Genomic DNA, 21,798 nt, shown 5'->3' with positions numbered 1-21,798 from the left:
GGGAGATCATTGATATATACAATGTGACAAAAGTCATGGGACACCTCCAGGTGTCGTGTCGGACCTCCTATCCTGTTAGCTAGAACAGTTATGTTGTGTTCCAGATCGTCTCTAATTTTCAAAGAGAAATATTTTTTAATCATGTGTCATCTTTAGTGGGAGATCATTGGTATATACAATGTGACAAAAGTCATGGGACACCTCCAGGTGTCGTGTCGGACCTTCTTTTGCCTGGTGTACTGCGGAAACTTAATGTGAAGTGGATTCAACAAGCCGCTGCAAGTCCTCTGGCGAAATATAGATCCATGGTGCCTCTATTGCCGTCCAGAATTACGATAGTGTTGCCGGTGTAGAACTCTGTGCACGAACTGACCTCTCAATTATCACTAATAAATGTGCAGTGGGATCCACGTCGGGAGATCTGGGTGGCCAAATCATTCGCACGAATTCTCCAAAATGTTCTTCAAACTACTGGCGAACAAATGTGGGAAGGTGACAAGCCGCAAACTTATCCATAAATATCCACCGTTGTTGGTCTCCAAGTAGCCGACATAACCATTTCCAGTCAATGATTGGTTGAGTTGAAATGCAAACTCATTTCACACCACTATGAAGAGTCCGCAGCTCTTGGTCTCGCTGTCGCGTTCTCGCATCCCGAGCACGGGGGTCCCGGGTTCGTTTCCCGGCGGGGTCAGGAATTTTCACCTGCCTCAGGATAACTCGGTGTTTGTGTTGTGCTCATCATTTCATCATCATTCATAAAAGTGGCGAGATTGGGCTGAGAAAAGTTTGGGAATTTGTACGGGCGCCAATAACTGCGCAGATGAGCGTCCCACTAACCAGACATCATCACCACTATGGAGCCACCAGCAGCTTGCACAGTGCCTTGTTGACACCTTGTGCCCGTCTCTTCATGGGGTCTCTCACACACTCGAATCCTACATAAGCTCTTACCAACTGCAATCGGGAGCATTTGATGAGACCACAGTTTTAAGTAGTCAAGGGTCAAATCCATACCAGCACGAACACAGGAGAGGCGCTGCAGGCGATGTGTTGCTGTTAGTAAAGGCATTCGTGCCCGTCATCTGCTGATATAGCCCATAAACGCCAAATTTCACTGCACTGTCCTAACCAATACGTTCGTCGTCCGTCCCACATTGATTTCTGTGGCTATTTCAAGCAGTGATGCATGTCTGTTAGCACTGACAGTTCTACGCAAACGCCGCAGCTGTCGTTCGTTAGTTGAGGGAAGGCGTCAAAATATGGTTCAAATGGCTCTGAGCACTATGGGACTCAGCTGCTGAGGTCATTAGTCCCCTAGAACTTAGAACTACTTAAACCTAACTAACCTAAGGACATCACAAACATCCATGCCCGAGGCAGGATTCGAACCTGCGACCGTAGCGGTCTCGCGGTTCCAGACTGCAGCGCCTTTAACCGCACGGCCACTTCGGGAAGGCGTCATCCGTGGTGAGAGGCAATGGCTGAAATTTTTTACTGTCGGCACGCTCTTGACACATGTATCTCGGAATATTCAATTCGCTAAAGATTTCCAAACTGAAATGTCCCATTAGCTCCAAGTACGTCCCACATTCAGAATCTGTTAATTCCCGTCGCGCGGTCACAATCACGTCGGAAACCTTTTCACATCTATCACCTGACACGGGAACCTCCCCATCGCACCCCCCTCAGATTTAGTTATGAGTTGGCACAGTGGATAGGCCTTGAAAAACTGAACACAGATCAATTGAGAAAACAGGAAGAAGTTGTGTGGAACTGTGAAAAAATAAACAAAATATACAAACTGAGTAGTTCACGGGAAGATAGGCAACATCAAGGACACTGGGAACGCAGGAGCGCCGTGGTTTCGTGGTAACGTGAGCAGCTGCGGAAGGAAAGGTCCTTGGTTCAAATCCTCCATCGAGTGAAAAGTTTAACTTTTTATTTTCAGTTTATGTGACAAACTCTTATGTTTTCATCACTTTTTTGGGAGTGATTATCACATCCACAAGAAAACCTAAATCGGGCAAGGTGGAAGAATCTTTTTACCCAATCGCCAAGTGTACAAGTTTGGTGGGTCGACAACATATTCCTGTCATGTGACGCACATGCCGTCACTAGTGTCGTATAGTATATATCAGATATGTTTTCCTGTGGAGGAATCGGTTGACCTATGACCTTGAGATCAAATGTTTTCGGTTCCCATTGGAGAGGCACGTCCTTTCGTCTACAAATCGCAAGGTTTTGCGATGCGGTCGCAAAACACAGAAACTAAACTTATTACAGTAAACAGAGACGTCAATGAACGAACGGACAGATAATAACTATGCAAAAATAAAGTAAAATTTTCGCTCGAGGAAAGACTTTAACCAAGGACCTCTCGTTCTGCAGCTGCTCACGCTACCACCGGACCACGGCGCTCCTCAGCTCACATTGTCCATGATATTGCTTATGTGGCCCATGGACTACTCAGTTTGTAAATTTTGCTTATTTTTTCACAGTTACACACAGCTTCTTCCTGTTTTCTCAATTGATCTGTGTTCAGTTTATCAAGGCCTATCCACTGTGCCAACTTATAACTAAATCTGAGGGGGGGGGGGGGGGGGTGCGATGGGGAGGTTCCCTTGTGAGTACAATTGGCAGCTCCGCCTATGCACTGCACTTTCATACGCTGTGTACGTGATTCTACCGTCACCTGTACATGTGCATATCTCTATCACATGACTCTAAGCACTATGGGACTTAACATCTGAGATCATCAGTCCCCTAGACTTAGAACTACATAAACCTAACTAACCTAATTACATCACACACATCCATTCCCGAGGCAGGATTCGAACCTTCGACCGTAGCGGTCACGCGGTTCCACACTGAAGCGCCTAGAACCGCTCGGCCACAGCGGCCGGGGCATATCCCTATCCCATTACTTTGTCACCTCAATGTATCTCAATGTATATTTTCATTACATTCCCGGTCGGGTCGGGGAGTTTCTCCGCTTGGAACTTCATTAACATTTCATCACCATAGAATCTCGTAACTGAAATCAGTTTAGAAAATTTGCACCAGGTGACCAAACTCCACAGAAGAGGACTCCCGGTTAATAATGCCACAAACGCATTTAATTTTTCTTCAGTGACATATATCATGAAAAGCAACGTACTCAGAATAAAACTCATTGCCACCCACCCTTTACATGACCGCAGTAGTATTCATTTATGTTCCTCGTTTGTTGAAAATGGAGGACAATTTTCTGCTTCCAGCATGATACAGTGCTATGCTTCAGCCGGCCAGTGTGGCCGAGCGGTTCTAGGAGCTTCAGTCTGGAACCGCACGATCGCTACGATCGCAGGTTCGAATCCTGCCTCGGGCATGGATGTGTATGATGTCCTTAGGTTAGTTAGGTTTAAGTAGTTCTAAGTTCTAGGGGACTGATGACCTCAGATGTTAAGTCCCATAGTGCACAGAGCCATTTGAACCATTTTTGAAGTGCTATGCTTCAGACAAGCACATCCAGGAACTTCTTCTCCATTTTCATATTAATATCTGATAACGGCAGAACTCTTTTATTGAATGCGTTGCGAAGTACTACCGTGTGTATGTACTTTTAAAACCCGTGTTGAAGTCTACTTGAGAAGGCTTATAGTGCAGCGAAGCTACGGCTCTGTTGAATGGCCACGTGTGGAGGAAGCCGCGTGCAATATGCACGACGCCTAGCGCTGTTTAAACAGCCCGCCGCAGTCGAGCACCACTCAAGCGTTTAGGGCGCATTAGCGCCAACACCTGCCCACACTCCGCACAGCTGTTTATGTCTGCCACCTGTCAGCCGGGTCTGCCTAACCGGGAGGGGCCAGACACGTCGCTACTCCATCTCACCGCATTAACGCGTCCAAACAGATTAGTGCCAGACTCCTATCTATTCGTAATGAAAACAACTATACAACTTAATCTCGTTCCCACACTTATTTCCATCATAGAGAAACGAAATTTCACTAACTCTACGCATTGTGACACGAGTATTCGTAAATCCCGGAACAGGAAAGTGGCTCGGCTCTGAGCACTATGGGACTCAACTGCTGTGGTCATCAGTCCCCTAGAACTTAGAACTACTTAAACCTAACTAACCTAAGGACACCACACACATCCATGCCCGAGGCAGGATTCGAACCTGCGACCGTAGCAGTCGCACGGTTCCGGACTGCGCGCCGAGAACCGCGAGACCACCGCGGCCGGCAACAGGAAAGTGACAATAAGTGGTCCCTTTTCAGTTAACATGCTTACATATTCCTGCAGAAAAATATATGAAGGTCTGCTGGCTTTCGTGACTACTGTCTTTGAAGGTAGAATTTTCTGCGTTGTTACTCCGCATCATGTACGTCTACCAACTGCTTCTTATGTAATTTTCTGGCCCTCTGCAAGGAACTTTTTCAGGATATACTAGCTTCCCAGGTTAGGCCCGCACTGTCAAAATTTGTATCGTGCTAACAAATAAAAGAGAGTTTTCACGCGATTATTCCGACGAAAGTGCCATCATCATTGGACAGTCAACGAAAAAGCCAGGGAAAGAGGCTGAAGTATTTACCGATACTTATTAGACATTAATTTGATTGCAGACTGGAATTAGATGACAGGAAGAGAAGGAAATGTATTACGTGAATATGGACTGGGAGAAAGGAATGAAACAGAAAGAGCCTGGTAGAATTTTACACAGAGTACAATTGCATCGCTAATACTTGGTTTAAGAATCATAAAAGAAAGTTTCAGATTGATTATGTACGGGTTAGACAGAGAATTAGGAACTAGATTTTAAATTGTAAGATATTTCCAGGAGCAGATGCAGGCTCTAATCACTATTTATTGGTTATGAAATGCCGATTAAAACTGAAGACATTTTAAAAGTTAGGGACTTATGGAGACAGGACCCTGATAAGTTGAAAGAACCAAAGGTTGTTGTAAGTCTCAGAGGCAGCGTTAGGCAACTGTTGACCAGAACAGGGGAAAGGAATACAGTAGAGGACGAATGGATAGCTTTAAGAGATGAAATAGTGAAAGGATCAGAGTATGAAATTGGTAAAAATACAAGACCTACAAGAAATCGTTGAAGAACACAGCAGATTTTGAATTTAACTGCTGAAAGGAAAAAAAAATTAAATGCAAAAGTACGAAACTGAGATTGACAGGAAGCGGAAATTGAATCTGCCGGAATGGCTAGAGGACAAATGTAGGGATTTAGAAGCGTGTCTGATTAGGGGAAAGGTAGACACCACCTACACTTAGTTTAAAGAGGCCTCACGGGAAAAGAGAAGCAGCTACATGAATATCAAGAGCTGAGACGGAAAACCAGTCCTAAGCAAAGACGGAAAGTTGAAGGGTGGAAGGAGTATGGCTCTGAGCACTATGCGACTTAACTTCTGAGGTCATCCGTCGTGGAAGGAGTATATAGATGATCTATACAAGAGAGATGAAGGCGATGTTATAAAAAGGGAAGTGAACATAGCTGAAGAAGAGATGAGAGATATGACACTGCGAGAAGTATTTGATAGAGATCTGAAAGATGTAAGTCGTAACGAGGTCCGGGGATAGACGATATTCCGTCAGAACTACTGATAGCCTTGGGAGACCCATCAACGACACAGCTCTTACATCTGGTTTGCAAACTAAGAAACACCCTCAGACTTCAAGAAGAATGCAGTAATATCAGTTCCAATGATAACAGTTGCAGAAAAGTGTGAAAATTACCTAACTATCAGTTTAATAACTCACGGTTGCAAAATTCTGACACGAATTCTTTTCAGAAGAATGGAAAAGCTAACAGAAGCCGAACTCGTGGAAGATCAGTTTGGATTCCGGGAAAATGTAGGAACATCAGCGGCGATACTGACCCTACGACTAATCTTAGAGGATAGGTTTAGGGAAACACAAACCTATGTTTATAGTATTTCTAGCCTTTTCTTTTGGCAATGTTGACGGGAATATTCTCTTTGAAATTCTAAAGGCAGTAAGGGTAAAATACGGGGCGTGAAAGGCTATTTACAAGTTTTACGTAAGCCAGACGGCATTTTTAACTGTCGAGGGGCATGAAAGGGAAGCACCGATTGAAAAGGGAGTGAGACAGGTTTGTAGTCTATCCCTCACGTTATTAAATCTGTGCACTGAACAAACAGCAAAGGAAACCAAAGAAAAATTCAAAGTAGGGATTAAAGTTCATGGAAAAGAAACAAAAATTTAAGTTTTCCCGATGACATTATAATTCTGTCGCACACAGCAAAGGACTTCGAAGAACAGTTGAACGGAATGGACGGTGTCTTGAAAGGAGGATGTAAGATGAACATCAGCAAATGCAAAACAAAGATAATGGAAAGTAGTCGACATAAATCAGGTGATGCCATGGGAATTAGATTAGGAAAAGAGGCATTTGATATAGTACATGAGTTTTGTTGTTTGGGTAGCAAAATAACTAATGATGGTCGAGGTAGAGACGATATAAAATGTAGGCAGGGAATGGCAAGAAAAACATTCCTAGAGAAGAGAAATTTGTTAACATCGAATATAGAGTTAAGTGTTGGGAAGTCTTTTCTGAAGGTATTTACTTGGAGAATAGCCATGTATGGAAGTGAAACGTGGACGATAAACTGTTTAGACGAAAAGAGAATTGAAGCTTTCGAAACGTGGTGCTACAGCAGAATATTGAAGATTAGATGGGTCAGTCACCCAGCCAATGAGGAGGTACTGAATAGAATGGGGGAGAAAAGGAATTTATGGTGCAACTTGACTAAAAGAAGGTATCGGTTGGTTGGACAAATCCTGAGACGTCAAGGGATCACTAGTTTAGTACTAGAGGGAACTACGGGTGGTGGGGGCAAAAACCGTAGAGTGAGACCAAGAGATCCATACAGCAAGCAGATTCAGAAGGATGCGGGTTACAGTAGTTATTCGGAGAGGAAGAGGCTCGCACAGGACAGAGTAGCATTGAGAGCAGTTTCAAACCAGTCTTCGGACTGAAGACCACAACAACAATATCAATATCTTAACGTCGTGACACAAAGGAGGCTTCCTGTTACTTAATTTCTTCCCGCACGTGGTTGAGTATTTGCATCCTTGTTGGTGGGAAGCTACGAAACTGGAAGGCTGTGGCCTTCATCTGTATTAAAATTAGTTTCGTTCTTATAAATATCAACTGCTACTAGGAAAGTTCTTCCAACAAGACATCACTTTACAGACTACCGCAGTGTGGCGTGATGAAATGCGACCGTTTTACGTCGGAAAAGTCTTATTTTCTGTCACGGAGAAATGATGTCCTTAAACCATTTTTGTTAAGAATTCTGCCGATGTGGTGTAGCTCTTGAAACGAACTGTAACCAAACAAAGGGAGAATGCAATTCTCGTGCTCTCATTACTATAATTAATTCTCTTTCGCTTGAAAACCCCTCCTATGGACAAACCATTATAGCCACAGGCCTTCAGTAGCTCCTTTACGAAATTCAGCTGCTATTACAAGATATTGATGTCACTGGTTCGGAAGGCACCCGTCGACAATGTGTTACGAACTGCTTTCTTCTGGGTGGAGTCACAGTTCGAAGTAGTATCAAAATAGCTGTTTGTGTTATTGGGCTTTCTACACACTTTGTTTATTAGAGTACTGCCACATCTACCGTAGGCCAACACCTATAGGAACGGGAGACACACCTTACTCTATATCAAAGGTTTTGCTGAGTGTTTACTCAATTTTATTATTTTTTTAAGGATGTATAATTTATGTTGGGTTCACCACTACCTGGATTTGCGTGCGGCACGTGAATGAATAAGCCAACTTGCGTACGCTACAATATTTAGCAATATCACGCAGAATTGCCTCAAAAATAATAAGCATTAATTGCTTCTAAAGACGATACTTGCGTACGAGTGACAGTATGCACAATCAGTTTAAATTCATTACTAGCTTGTGCTATTGTTTTAATCTCTACGTCATTAGCGCTCCCAGACTGACGTATAGTCTACTTTGTATGTACTAGTCAATATTTACCAGCTCTTTATTCTACTCCATTATCCATTCCCGCATCATCTTAGTTAATACCGGATGCCGTAGAGCACTGGCTCCGAATCTATCCCTTCTTCTGTTAACTGCCTTTTGTAGCTATCCATCCTCAAGTGCGCTTATTGGTACTTCTTTATTCCAGGTTTCATCAGTCTACTTATTGTTTAAGATCATTCGTCAGTATAAAATTTCAAATGTATCCAGTTCCACAACCTCCAGATTTGTAATCGTCTACATTACACTTACACACAACGGTTTTCTCCAGATGTACAATTTCAGCAACTTTTCCTCGTTTCCGCATCAACATCTGAGATCAATCGAGCATTTTCAGTGAAGAAACTTTACATCGCTGTTGGAGTTTGGCCGGGAAAACCTTACACGTACCCTGTAGAGTCCCGACTTTTTGCTAAGAAATTTACATATTTTTGAAGCCCCAAAAAAGACATTCATAGTTGTCTATTTGCTTCGGATGAAGAGGGTACATCTGGTTACAATCTTGGTTCCGTAGGCAACAGCAGTCGTTTCTTCACTGGGGCACTGACCGTCTTGTCTCACATTGGGAAAAATGTAGTAGCAGTTGTACAGATTACTTGGGAAATACTAAGCAGTTTACTTGCTGTTTACCGAGCTAGATGGCACAGTGATTTGCACACTGGACTCTCATTCGGAAGGACGAAGGATCAAACCCGAGTCCGGCCATCCTGATTTGGGTTTTCAGTGGTTTCATTAAATCGCTTTAGGTTGCCTAAAGCGATCTAATGGATGGTTCCTCGATACGGCACGTCTTTTTTAGTCCGAACACTTCTTTCTTGATATCCCATTCCGTGTGGGTTCTCGTATACAATGTATATTGTGAGTCTTCAGGCTTTCGGACCCATTGCCATTGAAAATAAAATTTTATGAGATGTTAGCCAGTGACACAATTCTTCTGTAGGATCGACGTTTCAACTCGTCAACTGGGATCTTCTTCGCGATTCTGTGGTGATTACAGTTATCTGAACACTGTCAAAGGCCTGTGTCCCTTCCTTTTATAAAAGCCAGCTGTCCCGCCCTTATAGTCAAGAAGTGGGCTCATTATGCAAAATACATGTAGTTCGTATCGGTAGGCCATCGTCGTTCGGTTAGAAATTGGGTTTTCCGGTGCTTTTGCTGAAGCAGTTATTGATTAAAATTCTTCCTGCTGCTATTGGTGGAAAATCATCATGGGAAAGAAGTTACACGGATTGTGCAAAAGAAACACTATCTTCATGTGCCTCCAGTATAAATTATAATAACAGTTTGACGTTGGATTTATTAAAGAAGACAATGAAGGCTGTGATAGTTAGGTCATTGACGGCGCCCATTGAATCAAATGTTAATTATGTTCATAGGAAGGACGAACAACCTCCTCGCTCTGGTAAGTTGCAGTCTGGTGTTCACTGAGGGCATCAGCATAATTTTAGGAAAAATGGAATACATACCATTTCATCACTCAAAACAAAATAACAGACTTTTTCCATGTGGAAGCACCTTATTATCTCCACCCTGTAGGAGTCTGTGAAATGACATGTGGCTGTGACGAAGGGTATGTGGGCGAAACAGAAAGGACTGTGGGAGAAATATCTCCACATGCGGCTAAATCAAGGTGTGAAATCTGTGACAGCAGAACATCGGTGGAACGGCGGCCGTGTCACTGGAACCAGTGTTTATAGCAGTATGGCTCGAAAACGTGTTGAGATTTTCGAGGAAGAATGTAACTTTACCAGAGAGGTCGGCTATAGGCTTCCTGTTTACTGCTTTCCCGTCAAGAAGGAAGTGAACACGTGGCCACCTTACGCGAGTAATACAAATAACATCCATGAAGCTACCTCTGCGGACAATCTCTTGCTCTGTCTACGATTACCATGGCCGTCCACCAAACGCAGCCGGAAGAATTTCAATCATTAAATCTTCTTTAGCATTAGCACGGTCAAAACCCCTTTCTGTTCAATGGCGATAGCCTGCGAATGACAGTCAATAACACCACATCTTCAATATAAGCGTAAGACAGCATCCTTTCATTAGGAACGCAACACCAGTCGTTAACAATGGTTAGTTAAGCGTAGACACTACAAGCCACTAAAGAAGGTCCCAGGAAAAGGGTCGAACCGTCGATCGTAGAGAAGAAATTTGTGGTGGCCTAAGAACCCAGAAGATTTTACCTTCATTTCTATATTTCCGTCCTTTCCTATAGTGCAAATGTTCTGTGGGTTACAAAAGTTTCGTGGAGAGTTTGTGGTGTGAGATGATGTTAACTAGCGAAAATGTGCCATACGAATAATGTCTGAAATGATGGCACCCAAATTAGAGAATTTTCTGTTTTTTCATCAGTTCGCGATTACTGCAGTCCTGTCCTCTGCCTTTTCCTGTTTCGTGTTATCATTTTCATCTCTACGCAGCAACTAACCTCAAGCATTTCATGTTCATATTGTGATTTTTTTCTGCCTCGACAACAGCTCATATCAACTGCACCTTCCAGATAAAGTGATCCTGTACAACGCAGAAGGTGTCCCAAAAACTAGACTGCTCTTCTCGTAAGGGACTTCCCTCGACTTAATCAATTACGTATTGCTTTTAGTACTTAGACAGTACGTAGAACATGTCCACTATATTTTTAATATTCTTCGATAACACCACACTTCAATGTTTTCCAGTATCTTTATCTCATGATTTCCAATGGTCCAAACGTCAGTTATATATTACGATGGACATTAGATCAAGAAACTTCATCATCATGTCTGTATCACCAATCAGTAACAGAAGAAAGCTGTCTTCATTGCTCCATCGAACCTACACTTTCTTCAAGTCGTCGATGCGTTGTAAACTTCGTTCATCTTTGCTACTGTGTGGTTACCTGTTGTTGTTTTAAGTGTGTCATTATTCTCCTTCCAACAGCTATTCTACACATTCGATATCGATTTATTTATTCTTAATTCACATTCCGTACTACTTAGGGACATTAGAAAGTTACAAAATGTCGGTCCACACTACTAACATTGTACACTACTGGCCATTAAAATTGCTACACCACGAAGATGACGTGCTACAAACGCGAAATTTAACCGAGAGGAAGAGGATGCTGTCATATGCAAATGATTAGCTTTTCATAGCATTCACACAAGGTTGGCGCCGGTGGCGATACCTACAACGATCTGACATGAGGAAAGTTTCCAACCGATTTCTCATACACAAACAGCAGTTGACCGGCGTTGCCTGGTGAAACGTTGTTGTGATGCCTCGTGTAAGGAGGAGAAATGCGTATCACGTTTACGACTTTGATAAATTTCGGATTGTAGCCTATCGCGATTGCGGTTTATCGTATCGCGTCATTGCTGCTCGCGCTGGTCGAGATCCAATGACTGTTAGCAGAGTATGGAATCAGTGCGTTCAGGAGGGTAAGATGGAACGCCGTGCTGGATCCCAACGGCCCCGTATCACTAGCAGTCGAGATGACAGGCATCTTATCTGCAAGGCTGTAACGGATCGTGCAGCCATGCCTCGATCCCTGAGTCAACAGAAGGTGACGTTTCCAAGACAACAACCATCTACACGAACAGTTCGACGACGTTTGCAGCAGCATGTACTATCAGCTCGGTGACCATGGCTGCGGTTACCCTTGACGCTGCATCACAGGAGCGCCTGCGATGGTGTACTCAACGACGAACCTGGGTGCACGAATGGCAAAACGTCATTTTTTCGGATGAATCCAGGTTCTGTTTACAGCATCATGATTGTCGCATTCGTGTTTGGCGACATCGCGGTGTACGCACACTAGAAGCGTGTATTCGTCATCGCCATACTGGCGTATTACCCGGCGTGAGTGTATGGGCTGGCATTGGTTACACGTCGCGGACAACTCTTGTTGGCAGTGTTGGCACTTTGAACAGTGGACGCTACATTTCAGATGTGTTACGACCCGTGGCTCTACCCTTCATCCGATCCCTGCGAAACCCTACATTTCAGCAGGATAATGCACGACCGAATGTTGCAGGTCCTTCACGGGCCTTTCTGGATACAGAAAATGTTCGACTACTGCCCTGGCCAGCACATTCTCCAGATCTCTCACCAACTGAAAACTTCTGATCAACGGTGGCCGAGCAACTGGCTCGTCACAATACTCCATTCACTACTCTTGATGAACAGTGGTATCGTGTTGAAGCTGAATGGGCAGCTGTACCTGTACAAGCCATCCAAGCTCTGTTTGACTCTATGCCCAGGCGTATCAAGGTCGTTATTACGGCTAGAGGTGGTTGTTCTGGGTACTGATTTCTCAGGATCTATGCACCCAAATTGCGTGAAAATGTAATCACATGTCAGTTCTAGTACATATTATATTTGTCCAATGAATACCCATTTGTCATCTGCATGTCTTCTTGATGTAGCAATTTGAATGGCCAGTAGTGTAGAACAAGAGTGGCGTTTTCTGAGACTTGAGTACTAGTCCTTGGATTCCTTTGTGCCAGTCTGTAAGTAAAACAGCGTTATCAACTGAAAAAGTACTCAAACGTTACAGTACGCTGTTCTTGTGGGGGAAATAATCTACATTGGACGCAGATTCAGCGGGAAATTCTGGCGGTGTGTGGAGCAAATGCTGCGTCGCATCCTGTCATTATGAGGTGGTTTCCACAATTTAATCAAGGCCGAAAAGACTTGTGTGATGCTGTTTGGCAAGTCCTGACCTTGCACCAAGTGTTTTCCATTTTTTCGGCAATGTGAATGAAAGTCTTTGAGGGAAAGAGGTTTTCCAGCAGCGAGGACTTTCACGCTGCAGTTCTCGAACGACTCCGTGACCAATGAGCGGATTTCTATTAGGAATTGAACCATTGGTAGAACGATCCGACCGTTGTTTTCAGAGACTTGCGACAGTGCAATGGTTCTCACATTCCACCCTGTGTTGTAAAACACTGTGGAAAAAAATTAGTAAGAACGCGTCTTTAAACACATACACGCTGACGGACTTACGAGTACAGTACAAGAAGATAAAATTTTACAATCGTGGAGCTTCAAAAGCAGAGACTGCGACACCACTGACAATGAGTAGCCAAACGTTCACAGCTATTTCGAAGTTTCTGAAATATGAACGCTGGAAAAATCACGGATAATTTAGATAACTATCAAGTGACTTCCTTGCTCCTAATATCTTTGAATTGTTCTCACGCAAGTGCTTTAATTCGGTATTAGTAAGCTGTCTCCTTAGCCAATGGTTCACATGTTGCAGTTGTGAAATAAGATACTAAATGGTTCAAATGGCTCTGAGCACTATGGGACTTAACATATTAGGTCATCAGTCCCCTAGAGCTTAGAACTACTTAAACCTAACTAACCTAAGGACATCACACACATCCATTCCCGAGGCAGGATTCGAACCTGCGACCGTAGCAGTCCCGCGGTTCCGGACTGCAGCGCCTAGAACCGCACGGCCACCGCGGCCGGCAATGAGATACTATCTGTAATTAATTACATTACTACGAATTCGTTTCCTTTATTAGGTTGATTGCCAAAGGTAATTTTTGTAAACCAATCACAGCTGATTTGCAGATTCTCGAAAATTCCTTGTGGACGGTACTGAAGTAGAAATAAGATCATCCACCCTAGCTCTACTCTCAAAGAAGGAACGATGTGTTTTTATTTTGTTTTCTGCTGGTGAAGGCGTCCAATTTTGGATGTTTTTTTCTGGTTAGCGTGACTACTCTTCGGGACCTGACTGTGTTATGCTTTAAAATGCTTCCGCCGTAAGTGGGCCACCCACTCTTTATACCCGCGCACGTGCACGGCAATTTGTAGAAGGCACGTGATCCATCACCAAACAGTCGGACCGCCGCTGAGAGATCTGTTTGTATACGGCACGCACTTCTCATTGCCTGAAAGTGAACAAATGAAAAGGAAACAAAGTAACAGTTTAAAACAATAGCGGACTGTCGTTGTTCCCGATAAACGTGAGCGTCGAAATTACGTCAAATGGAAGAATTTCTTGAACACTTATTTCATTTTCTTCTTTATTAAACACTTTCCGCAGCTTCTTTGCAATACAAATATTGAATTTTAAAGACAGTAGAAAGTGAGGAGATAGAGGTTATTACATGGATAATGTTAGCGTGGATGTCACTGCGACTTGAAATCGTTTGAAGTTTCATTGCCAATGTGTGTACGTTTAGGGCTCCAACCCGTGAATGTATTTATTCGCATGAGTTCAGCAGAAATGTTCACAATCCTATACAACATGAAGGGTGCCAAAGGAAGGTATTTTGAAGTTCGTACCATAAAGAGCATCCGCACGATTCTAATGTGATTAATGTATTTTCTGTGAGAAGCGACTCAAAATAACTTGTATGCAATATTTAGATCCCAAATAAAAGGACTGCAGTCCATACGAAAGCACCATATGAACTGCAACAATTTCCCATAACAGAAGAGAACAGATATAAAAATATCCAGGTATCCGTACGACAAATCGGTCATACAATAAATAACTAAATTACTTACCTGTAATCAAGTAAAAGAAGTATTTTCCAAGGACGATGACACTGGTAGAGTAGACAAAGCTGATGCAAATAAGCGGTGGCAGCGATACTTAATGAGGGTCAGGAAGTAAATTGATGATGAGATACGGTTTTTACCCTTGATTGGTAGGACTAGATACCAACATTACCTTTAAAAAGTATGGCGTTGTACTTCTGAACAACTGTAATCATTAAAAGTAGTTGCCTCAATTCTTTATATTAAAGTGTGAAAATGTTTCTCGATATCTATGCCAATACACTACTAAAATCCATTACCAATGTACATACACTGATAATATGTCACTTTCTTACACTTTTTTTTTTCAAAATGCTTCTGTATTTAGGTGTTATGAATCTTCTAACTGATCTGATACGGCTCACCTTGATCTCCTCAGCACATCACAGTAATAAACCCATCGTCACCAATTATTTGTCTTATATATTTCAAAGCTGTCTAACCGTAGAATTACTGCCCTCTATTGTTTCTTCTAGTACCATGAAAATTGTTCGACAATGTCTTAACACATTTTCTGTCATCGTAATATTCTGTCACGTTCTTTTCCTCGCCATTTCTGCAAAGATCCTCCTCATTTATTTTCTCCAAACTTAATTCCTAGAATGCTTCTGTAACATCACAACTCAGGCAGTTTGAGTCTCTTCTTTTATGGTTTTCCCATAGCTTATAAGCTTCTTTTTCTCGTGTCGAATTCGCCCATAGTACGTCTGAGTGCATAACTGCGTAAAAGCATCGAATAACCTCCAGCTGTTATTGTGATCCTCAGGCTGACGATGTGTTTCGCGCATCTGTCCACGCTGTTTTATCCTCCTCCTATCTCTATAACTACTGCAAGCTACATCCACCTGAACTTCTTACTGCCAGTTACAAATGGTTGCCACAGTGTCAATACCGGATCCCGTCAGATCATGGAAGTCTCGGAGTCGCTCATTAAAGACAAAGCTTCTGATGAACGTCTGTGTGTGTGTGTGTGTGTGTGTGTGTGTGTGTGTGTGTGTGTGTGCGCGCGCTTAGAAAGAATCATCATAGCAGCATCATGATAAGTTAAAAGACACTGTACGAGAAAAAGAAGTGATATCATTTGCAATGGAAGCAACATGGAGCTGCTAATATAAGGAAGCTTAGCAGAAGTTTTCACGAATTACACATTGTATTCAGCTCAGCGTCTAGATACTTTCAGGCAAATTGATGAGTAGACTTGTAAAACGTATAGGTCACTATCAGCGATAAATACTAGACTAATGTTATTCTAGACTGTTGGGCAAGCATTGGCTAAGCTGTCATTTTAACCCGGATAATTTCCTGATCCGTATCCTCGGAAGTGGAGTTCAGCACCGTGTCGACGTACTCAAGAACTTATTTACTGGATTTATTAAAGTACTATATTAAGACTGTAAACAGTGTAAAAGTTTCCCAGACAGTTTACAGTAAAGTAAAAGAACTGTGCTTTCCATTTTTAAATCTAAAATAACAGACATTCATTTGCTTGTTAATTTTAAACCAGTAATTGCTTTACAAATGAAGGAAAAATTGAAGTGCTATTTATGTGTCATACATTATCGTAAACTGCTATAAGAGAAACATGTTATTCACAGTTTCTATGCCAAGTGTAAGCGTTGCTAATACCGTTGCTGCCAGAATTGCTATATTCTGTTTCTCCTGTTTAGAGCATAAATACAAATTTTAGTAATTAACTGACAGTGTGATAAATGTTACACTTTACTATTAGAAAATAAGTTCAGTTTCACGTCTCACTGCATTTCCAATTCATTCGGAAGTGATTTTCCTTGGGACTGAATACATGTACTTCTTTCACTACTTGACGGAAAGTTTAAGAGGGGAATGTTATTATTACAGTAAATTAATTTTCTGGTCTAGTGCTGTTTCAGGAAGAAACCGAAGTTCTAATAAATGTCCTAATAGAACTGGTTAACATTTTTCTAACGTTACCGCAAAATACATGGTGTGTTTCTGCAGCTTTACGGTTTCGGAACTTCTACATAACTGTATAAATAAGGTGAATGTGATGTCGTATTGCCGTCCAATAGTTAAAGTAACACAAACACGGCACAAGTCGGTTTAAATTTCAACAGGTATAGCCGCAAAAATTTTCACAACACGGTAAGTTTCAAGTTTATATAAGGTTGTTTCACAAAGACATTTTTAAAAATTTAGCTACAGGTTCATTACACCACAACAAGAAAAATCGTCCAGTAATCATGGGTTGTAAAACGCATGATTTTGTAGCTATGAGCACTTGTTCGTCCCTGATACTGTGAAACACATCTTCTACTGCAAGCTCTTTGCTTTCCATATTTTTGAAGGAGGTATTACGGAGCAGAAAAAGAAAAAATGTCCAGTGAACGTGGACTGTAAGAGCTATGAGCCCTTGTTCATCTCTGCTAATGTGAAATTTGTATCTTCTACTGAACTAGTTCTCATAGGTCTCAAAATATGCATTTTATAGTGAATTTTTACTGAATTTTTTTTCCTTTTTTGGTATAAGAAAGCTGCCCCAAATATTTAAACCGTCCTTCTATGTCACTCTGCGTATACGTTTAAATACGGAAGTTGGAAAGAGGTATCAAAGCCCCTGTAACCGGCCTCTACTGACAAAGCTCTGCCTGATTTGACGGTACAGATCAAGAAAAATGGCCGTCAGCAGACACCTCGGTCGTATCATTCGACTCGCTAATACACCAATGGGAAACGTCACTTGATTAAAAAGAAAACTGCACATGCAAATGTGGGCCTGGGTGCCTAGGTCGCAACAGTAAGGTGCATACCTCGCCATCACTGCAGTGCGACTTACATACCCTAGGCTCCAGCCACTTTTCAGACCACTACTTGTCTCTTTCTTACTGTCGTGAATTGAGAATGCGTAAGGGTGCAGAATCGAGAGGGGAAGGTACTCACACAGCAGGTCGAGACGGACCGTCTTCTCCTGGGGCAGCACCAGCTTGGTGTTGGAGGCCTGGCACTTGAAGGCAGTGTTGAGCTGCTGGCGTGACACGCGCGGCACCTCCAGGCGGTTGACGACCACGTGGCGGCCCACGGCCTGTAGCTGACCCTCCGTCAGCCGGTCGTCGACGAACCACGACACCGTCGGCGGCGGTCTGCCTGCAACACGCCTGTCCCTCACCAGCCGCTCGCGACAACAGCAGCACACGGGGAAATCATCCACCAAAGATAGTTTCTGTTAACTCAACTTACGGGGGAAAATTAATGTTTGATTACACTGACACGCCTAACCATTACGACCATCTCTGCATAGCCTCGAAGCAGAGCGTCAAAACACTATACTTGTTGGACAAGTATGAATTCTGAATTTGGCCCTAATAATTACACGTCTGTTATTTGAAACATAAACAATATTTTATTCAAAATGATCTCCACTGCTATTTATACCGGGTGATCAAAAAGTCAGTATAAATTTGAAAACTGAATAAATCACGGAATAATGTAGATAGAGAGGTACAAATTGACACACATGCTTGGAATGACATGGCTGTTTGTTAGAACAAAAAAAAATACTAACGTTAAAAAAATGTCCGACAGATGGTGCTTCATCTGATCAGAATAGCAATAATTAGCATAACAAAGTAAGACAAAGTAAAGATGGTGTTCTTTACAGGAAATGCTCAATATGTCCACCATCATTCGTCAACAGTAGCTGTAGTCGAGGAATAATGTTGTGAACAGCACTGTAAAGCATGTCCGCAGTTGTGGTGAGGCATTGGCGTCGGATGTTGTCTTTCAGCATCCCTAGAGATGTCGGTCGATCACGATACACTTGCGACAGCAGGTAACCCCAAAGCCAATAATCGCACGGACTGTGGTCTGGGGACCTGGGAGGCCAAGCATGACGAAAGTGGCGGCACACGTTCATCACCAAACGACGCCCTCAAGAGATCTTTCACACGTCTAGCAATCCTTTTTTTCTGTTCTAATAAAACCCTATGTCCTTCCAAGCATGCGTGTCAACTTTTACCTATCTATCTACATTATTCCGTGGTTTATTAAGTTTTCAAATTTATACTGAGTTTTTGATCACCCGGTACATTTCTTCCCACCTCTCCGGCGGGCCATGAATGCCATGCCAAAAAGCAGTTCTTTTTTAAACCAGTCAGCGAGCCGTTTTCGTACATTTTCATTCGTTGTCCAACGAGAGTGTGTCTCAGTGATGCAAATAGATGATAATCAAGTCTGGAGAATAAGCCGCATGCCCTAGTATTTCCCAACTGAACGCCTCTATCGTTTCCCTGGCCCTTTGCTGTGAGTGATGGGACGTTATCATAGAGCAATATGACTTTGTGTAGCATTTTTCCGTGTTCCTGTCGTTTTTGACGTAATGCTCGATTTAAATCGATCATTTGCTGTTGGCAGTGAACAGTGTTAACGGTTTCACCAGGTTTTAGCAGCTCATAATACATGACACCCTTCTGATCCCACCAAACACAGAGCATTGTCTCCATTCCAAAGAGATTTGGTCTTGCTGTGGATGTCGATTGTTTGCCTTGATTAACTCATGGTTAACGACGCTTAGGATTATCAAAATATATCCATTTTTCATCACTTGCCACCATTCGTTGGAGAAACGACTTTCGTTTGTATCTGGCGAGCTGCATTTCACAAGTGGTCTTTAGACTTGCTTGCTGTCTTTCATTCGGTTCGTGCGAAACCCATTTTCCCACTTTCTGCACATTTCCCTTAGCTTTTAACTACAGAGAAACGGCTTTCTTCACCACATTCAATTTTTCCGCGAGTTCCTGTGAAGTCTGAGTATCATCTTCGTCTAATAAGACTTGCATTTCGTTGTTTTCTAACTTTTTAGTAGGTTTCCCGCGCTCGTCGTTTCTCACGTCAAAATCACCACTTTCGAATTTTTTTAACCACTCAAAACACTGTTTTCCCAAGAGCAGGTTCGTCGAAAGCTTCGACAATCATTCGATACAATTCTGCAGCAGTTTTCTTCAAATGATAACAGAAAACCAATTCTGTCCGCTAATCGTAGTTCGTTGGCACAAAACTTAGCATATTTACTGGTTTAAAACAAATACCGATGTATGAAACTGGGGTTATTGCATGTTGTCATTCGTCGTCAGCCGTTACAGGAAGTAGATGGCGCTGCAGACGCGGTCTAACGCCCTACACCATCCATCGGGAAATACCGGTTTCATACTTTTACACGTGTTACAGCTGCAATTCTTCTTGGCGTGGTTCGACAAGTCCTTTGTAGATTTGCGGTGGTGCGTGGCATAACGTATCTTAGCACATGTCACACAGTTCCCTATTACTGGATGAGGAGTAGGCGGCAGATAGCGTCCCATATGTGTTTCATGAGTTCGGTCGTCAGGGGAATTTGGTTGCTACGTTAACTATCATGCTCCTAAACCCACTGTGGGATGCTTGTGGACTGAAGGCAGAGACAGTGGTTTTGCTTCAAATTGCCATCGCTGGCTGGGGGTACATCAGGTACTACGATGGATGCTGGTTGTCCGCAATAATGTTTATATAGTCCAAAGATCTCATGATGTATTCGATTACTACCATAGGTGCCATGGAAGTCCCCAAAGCATATTACTGGAAATTTACCGAGCCGCTATTTTTTGGATGATATCGTATCCGGTCATGACCACCGACTATCTATGACGAAATACGTGATTCATCCATCCACACATCTGGTTGCCGTTGATCCACGATCCAATTTCGATGGATCACTGCCCACCGTAATCTTAATTGACGATGGCGTTGGATCAACATGGGAATAGTAAGGCGTCGTCTGCTGCGTAGTCCCGTGTTCAACACCGTTCAACAACGTTTACCATTTCAATGTTCGCAATGGGAAAAAAACCTAAGTTTCCTATCACAGACGGCGTTGCAAGCGTCGCGTGATGAGCAGACAGGAACACCCGGTATACTTACCTTAGCACGTTAAGAGCTCTCAGCGCCACTATTTGGAATTAAGTCTTGTGTTGGTCAGTTTTTGGAACATCAGCATAGTTTCTTCCCTTAAAAAGCGTCGTTTATACCCATTAGTTATTTATAAATGCATTCATCTCGCCTTCGAGTATACTTGTCACGGTAGTCTCATTCTGGAAGTGGTTACGCCAGAGAAAACGAATGGAAATAATAAACAGAAAGGTAAGCGACAAATTAGTCATGTATCTAAGACTACTACCCTGAAGCATCAGAAACCTCAGAACAAGAAATTTTCAGATAAATAGGAAATTGTCTCTCTTTCTCTGTAAATCACGGTGTTTAAAATGGTTCAAATGGCTCTGAGCACTATGGGACTCAACTTCTGAGGTCATCAGTCCCCTAGAACTTAGACCTACTTAAACCTAACTAACCTAAGGACATCACACACATCCATGCCCGAGGCAGGATTCGAACCTGCGGCCGTAGCGGTCTCGCGGTTCCAGACTGTAGCGCCTAGAACCGCATGGCCACTCCGGCCGGCTACGGTGTTTAATACGAGAAGATAAGAGAAATAATAATTCATAAATCATAGAGTACAGTTTCGTAATACAATTTTGTTTTCTTGCAGGTACGTATCTGTAATCATATAAAACACTGAAATCCCGTCACATTGCTAGAGGAGCCCAAACTAGATGATACTGTCCGTTGACACAGTATAGTGCGGTAATAAGGGAACATCGCTACATGTGGGCACTATGGGTTGGCACAAGGGCGTGCTGAGAAGTAATGCCTGCGAATTTTCTTCGTTATCTAAATCTGTTGAGGTATTACATGCCATACGGGTTACTTGATGAATTTCCCGAGTCACGGACGCGAGTTGCAACCCTCTGCTGCTAGACGGCTCATAGCGTGTAACATAGCGGTGTGTGACATAACTATGTCCGTGCATGAGAAACAGCGTGCTGTATTCGAGTAGAGTTTTCCTACATGGAACACCCTTTCCATCAGCATGACGGTGACAGACCACACATGGGTGCTGCGACAATTGCAAACAATCCGACGCCCCGGGTTCATTGTCATCGTTCGTTCTCTATACAGTACAGACTTGATTCCAAAACTTAAAGAACACCTTCGAGACTTCAGTTTGATAGTGATGAAGCGGTGAAAGCAGAGATGAGGTTGTGGCTCCATCAACAAAGTCAAGCTTTCTACAGTTGACAAGTTTGTTTGTGTGGCCATCCTCCGCAGCAAGCATATAAATACTTGTTTTGTAAATAAAACCGCCTTTTCCTGCTGCTAGTTACTTTATT

At 42.8% G+C, this 21,798-nt stretch overlaps 1 protein-coding gene across 1 annotated transcript in view; it reads right to left on the bottom strand.

Annotated features, from left to right (window-relative positions):
* Positions 1-21,798, bottom strand: part of LOC126482181 (hemicentin-2-like) — an 865,734-nt gene that overhangs the window by 203,622 nt on the left and 640,314 nt on the right. Inside the window, exon 5 of the mRNA XM_050106159.1 lies at positions 17,483-17,686. Coding sequence (XP_049962116.1) covers positions 17,483-17,686 — 204 coding nt within the window. The remainder of the gene's footprint in view (positions 1-17,482; positions 17,687-21,798) is intronic.

Source organism: Schistocerca serialis, chromosome 5, assembly GCF_023864345.2.
Source record: "Schistocerca serialis cubense isolate TAMUIC-IGC-003099 chromosome 5, iqSchSeri2.2, whole genome shotgun sequence".
Taxonomy (NCBI): domain Eukaryota; kingdom Metazoa; phylum Arthropoda; class Insecta; order Orthoptera; family Acrididae; genus Schistocerca; species Schistocerca serialis.
Note: the sequence above shows the minus strand (reverse complement) of the source record. Positions and strands in the feature narration are given on the sequence as shown.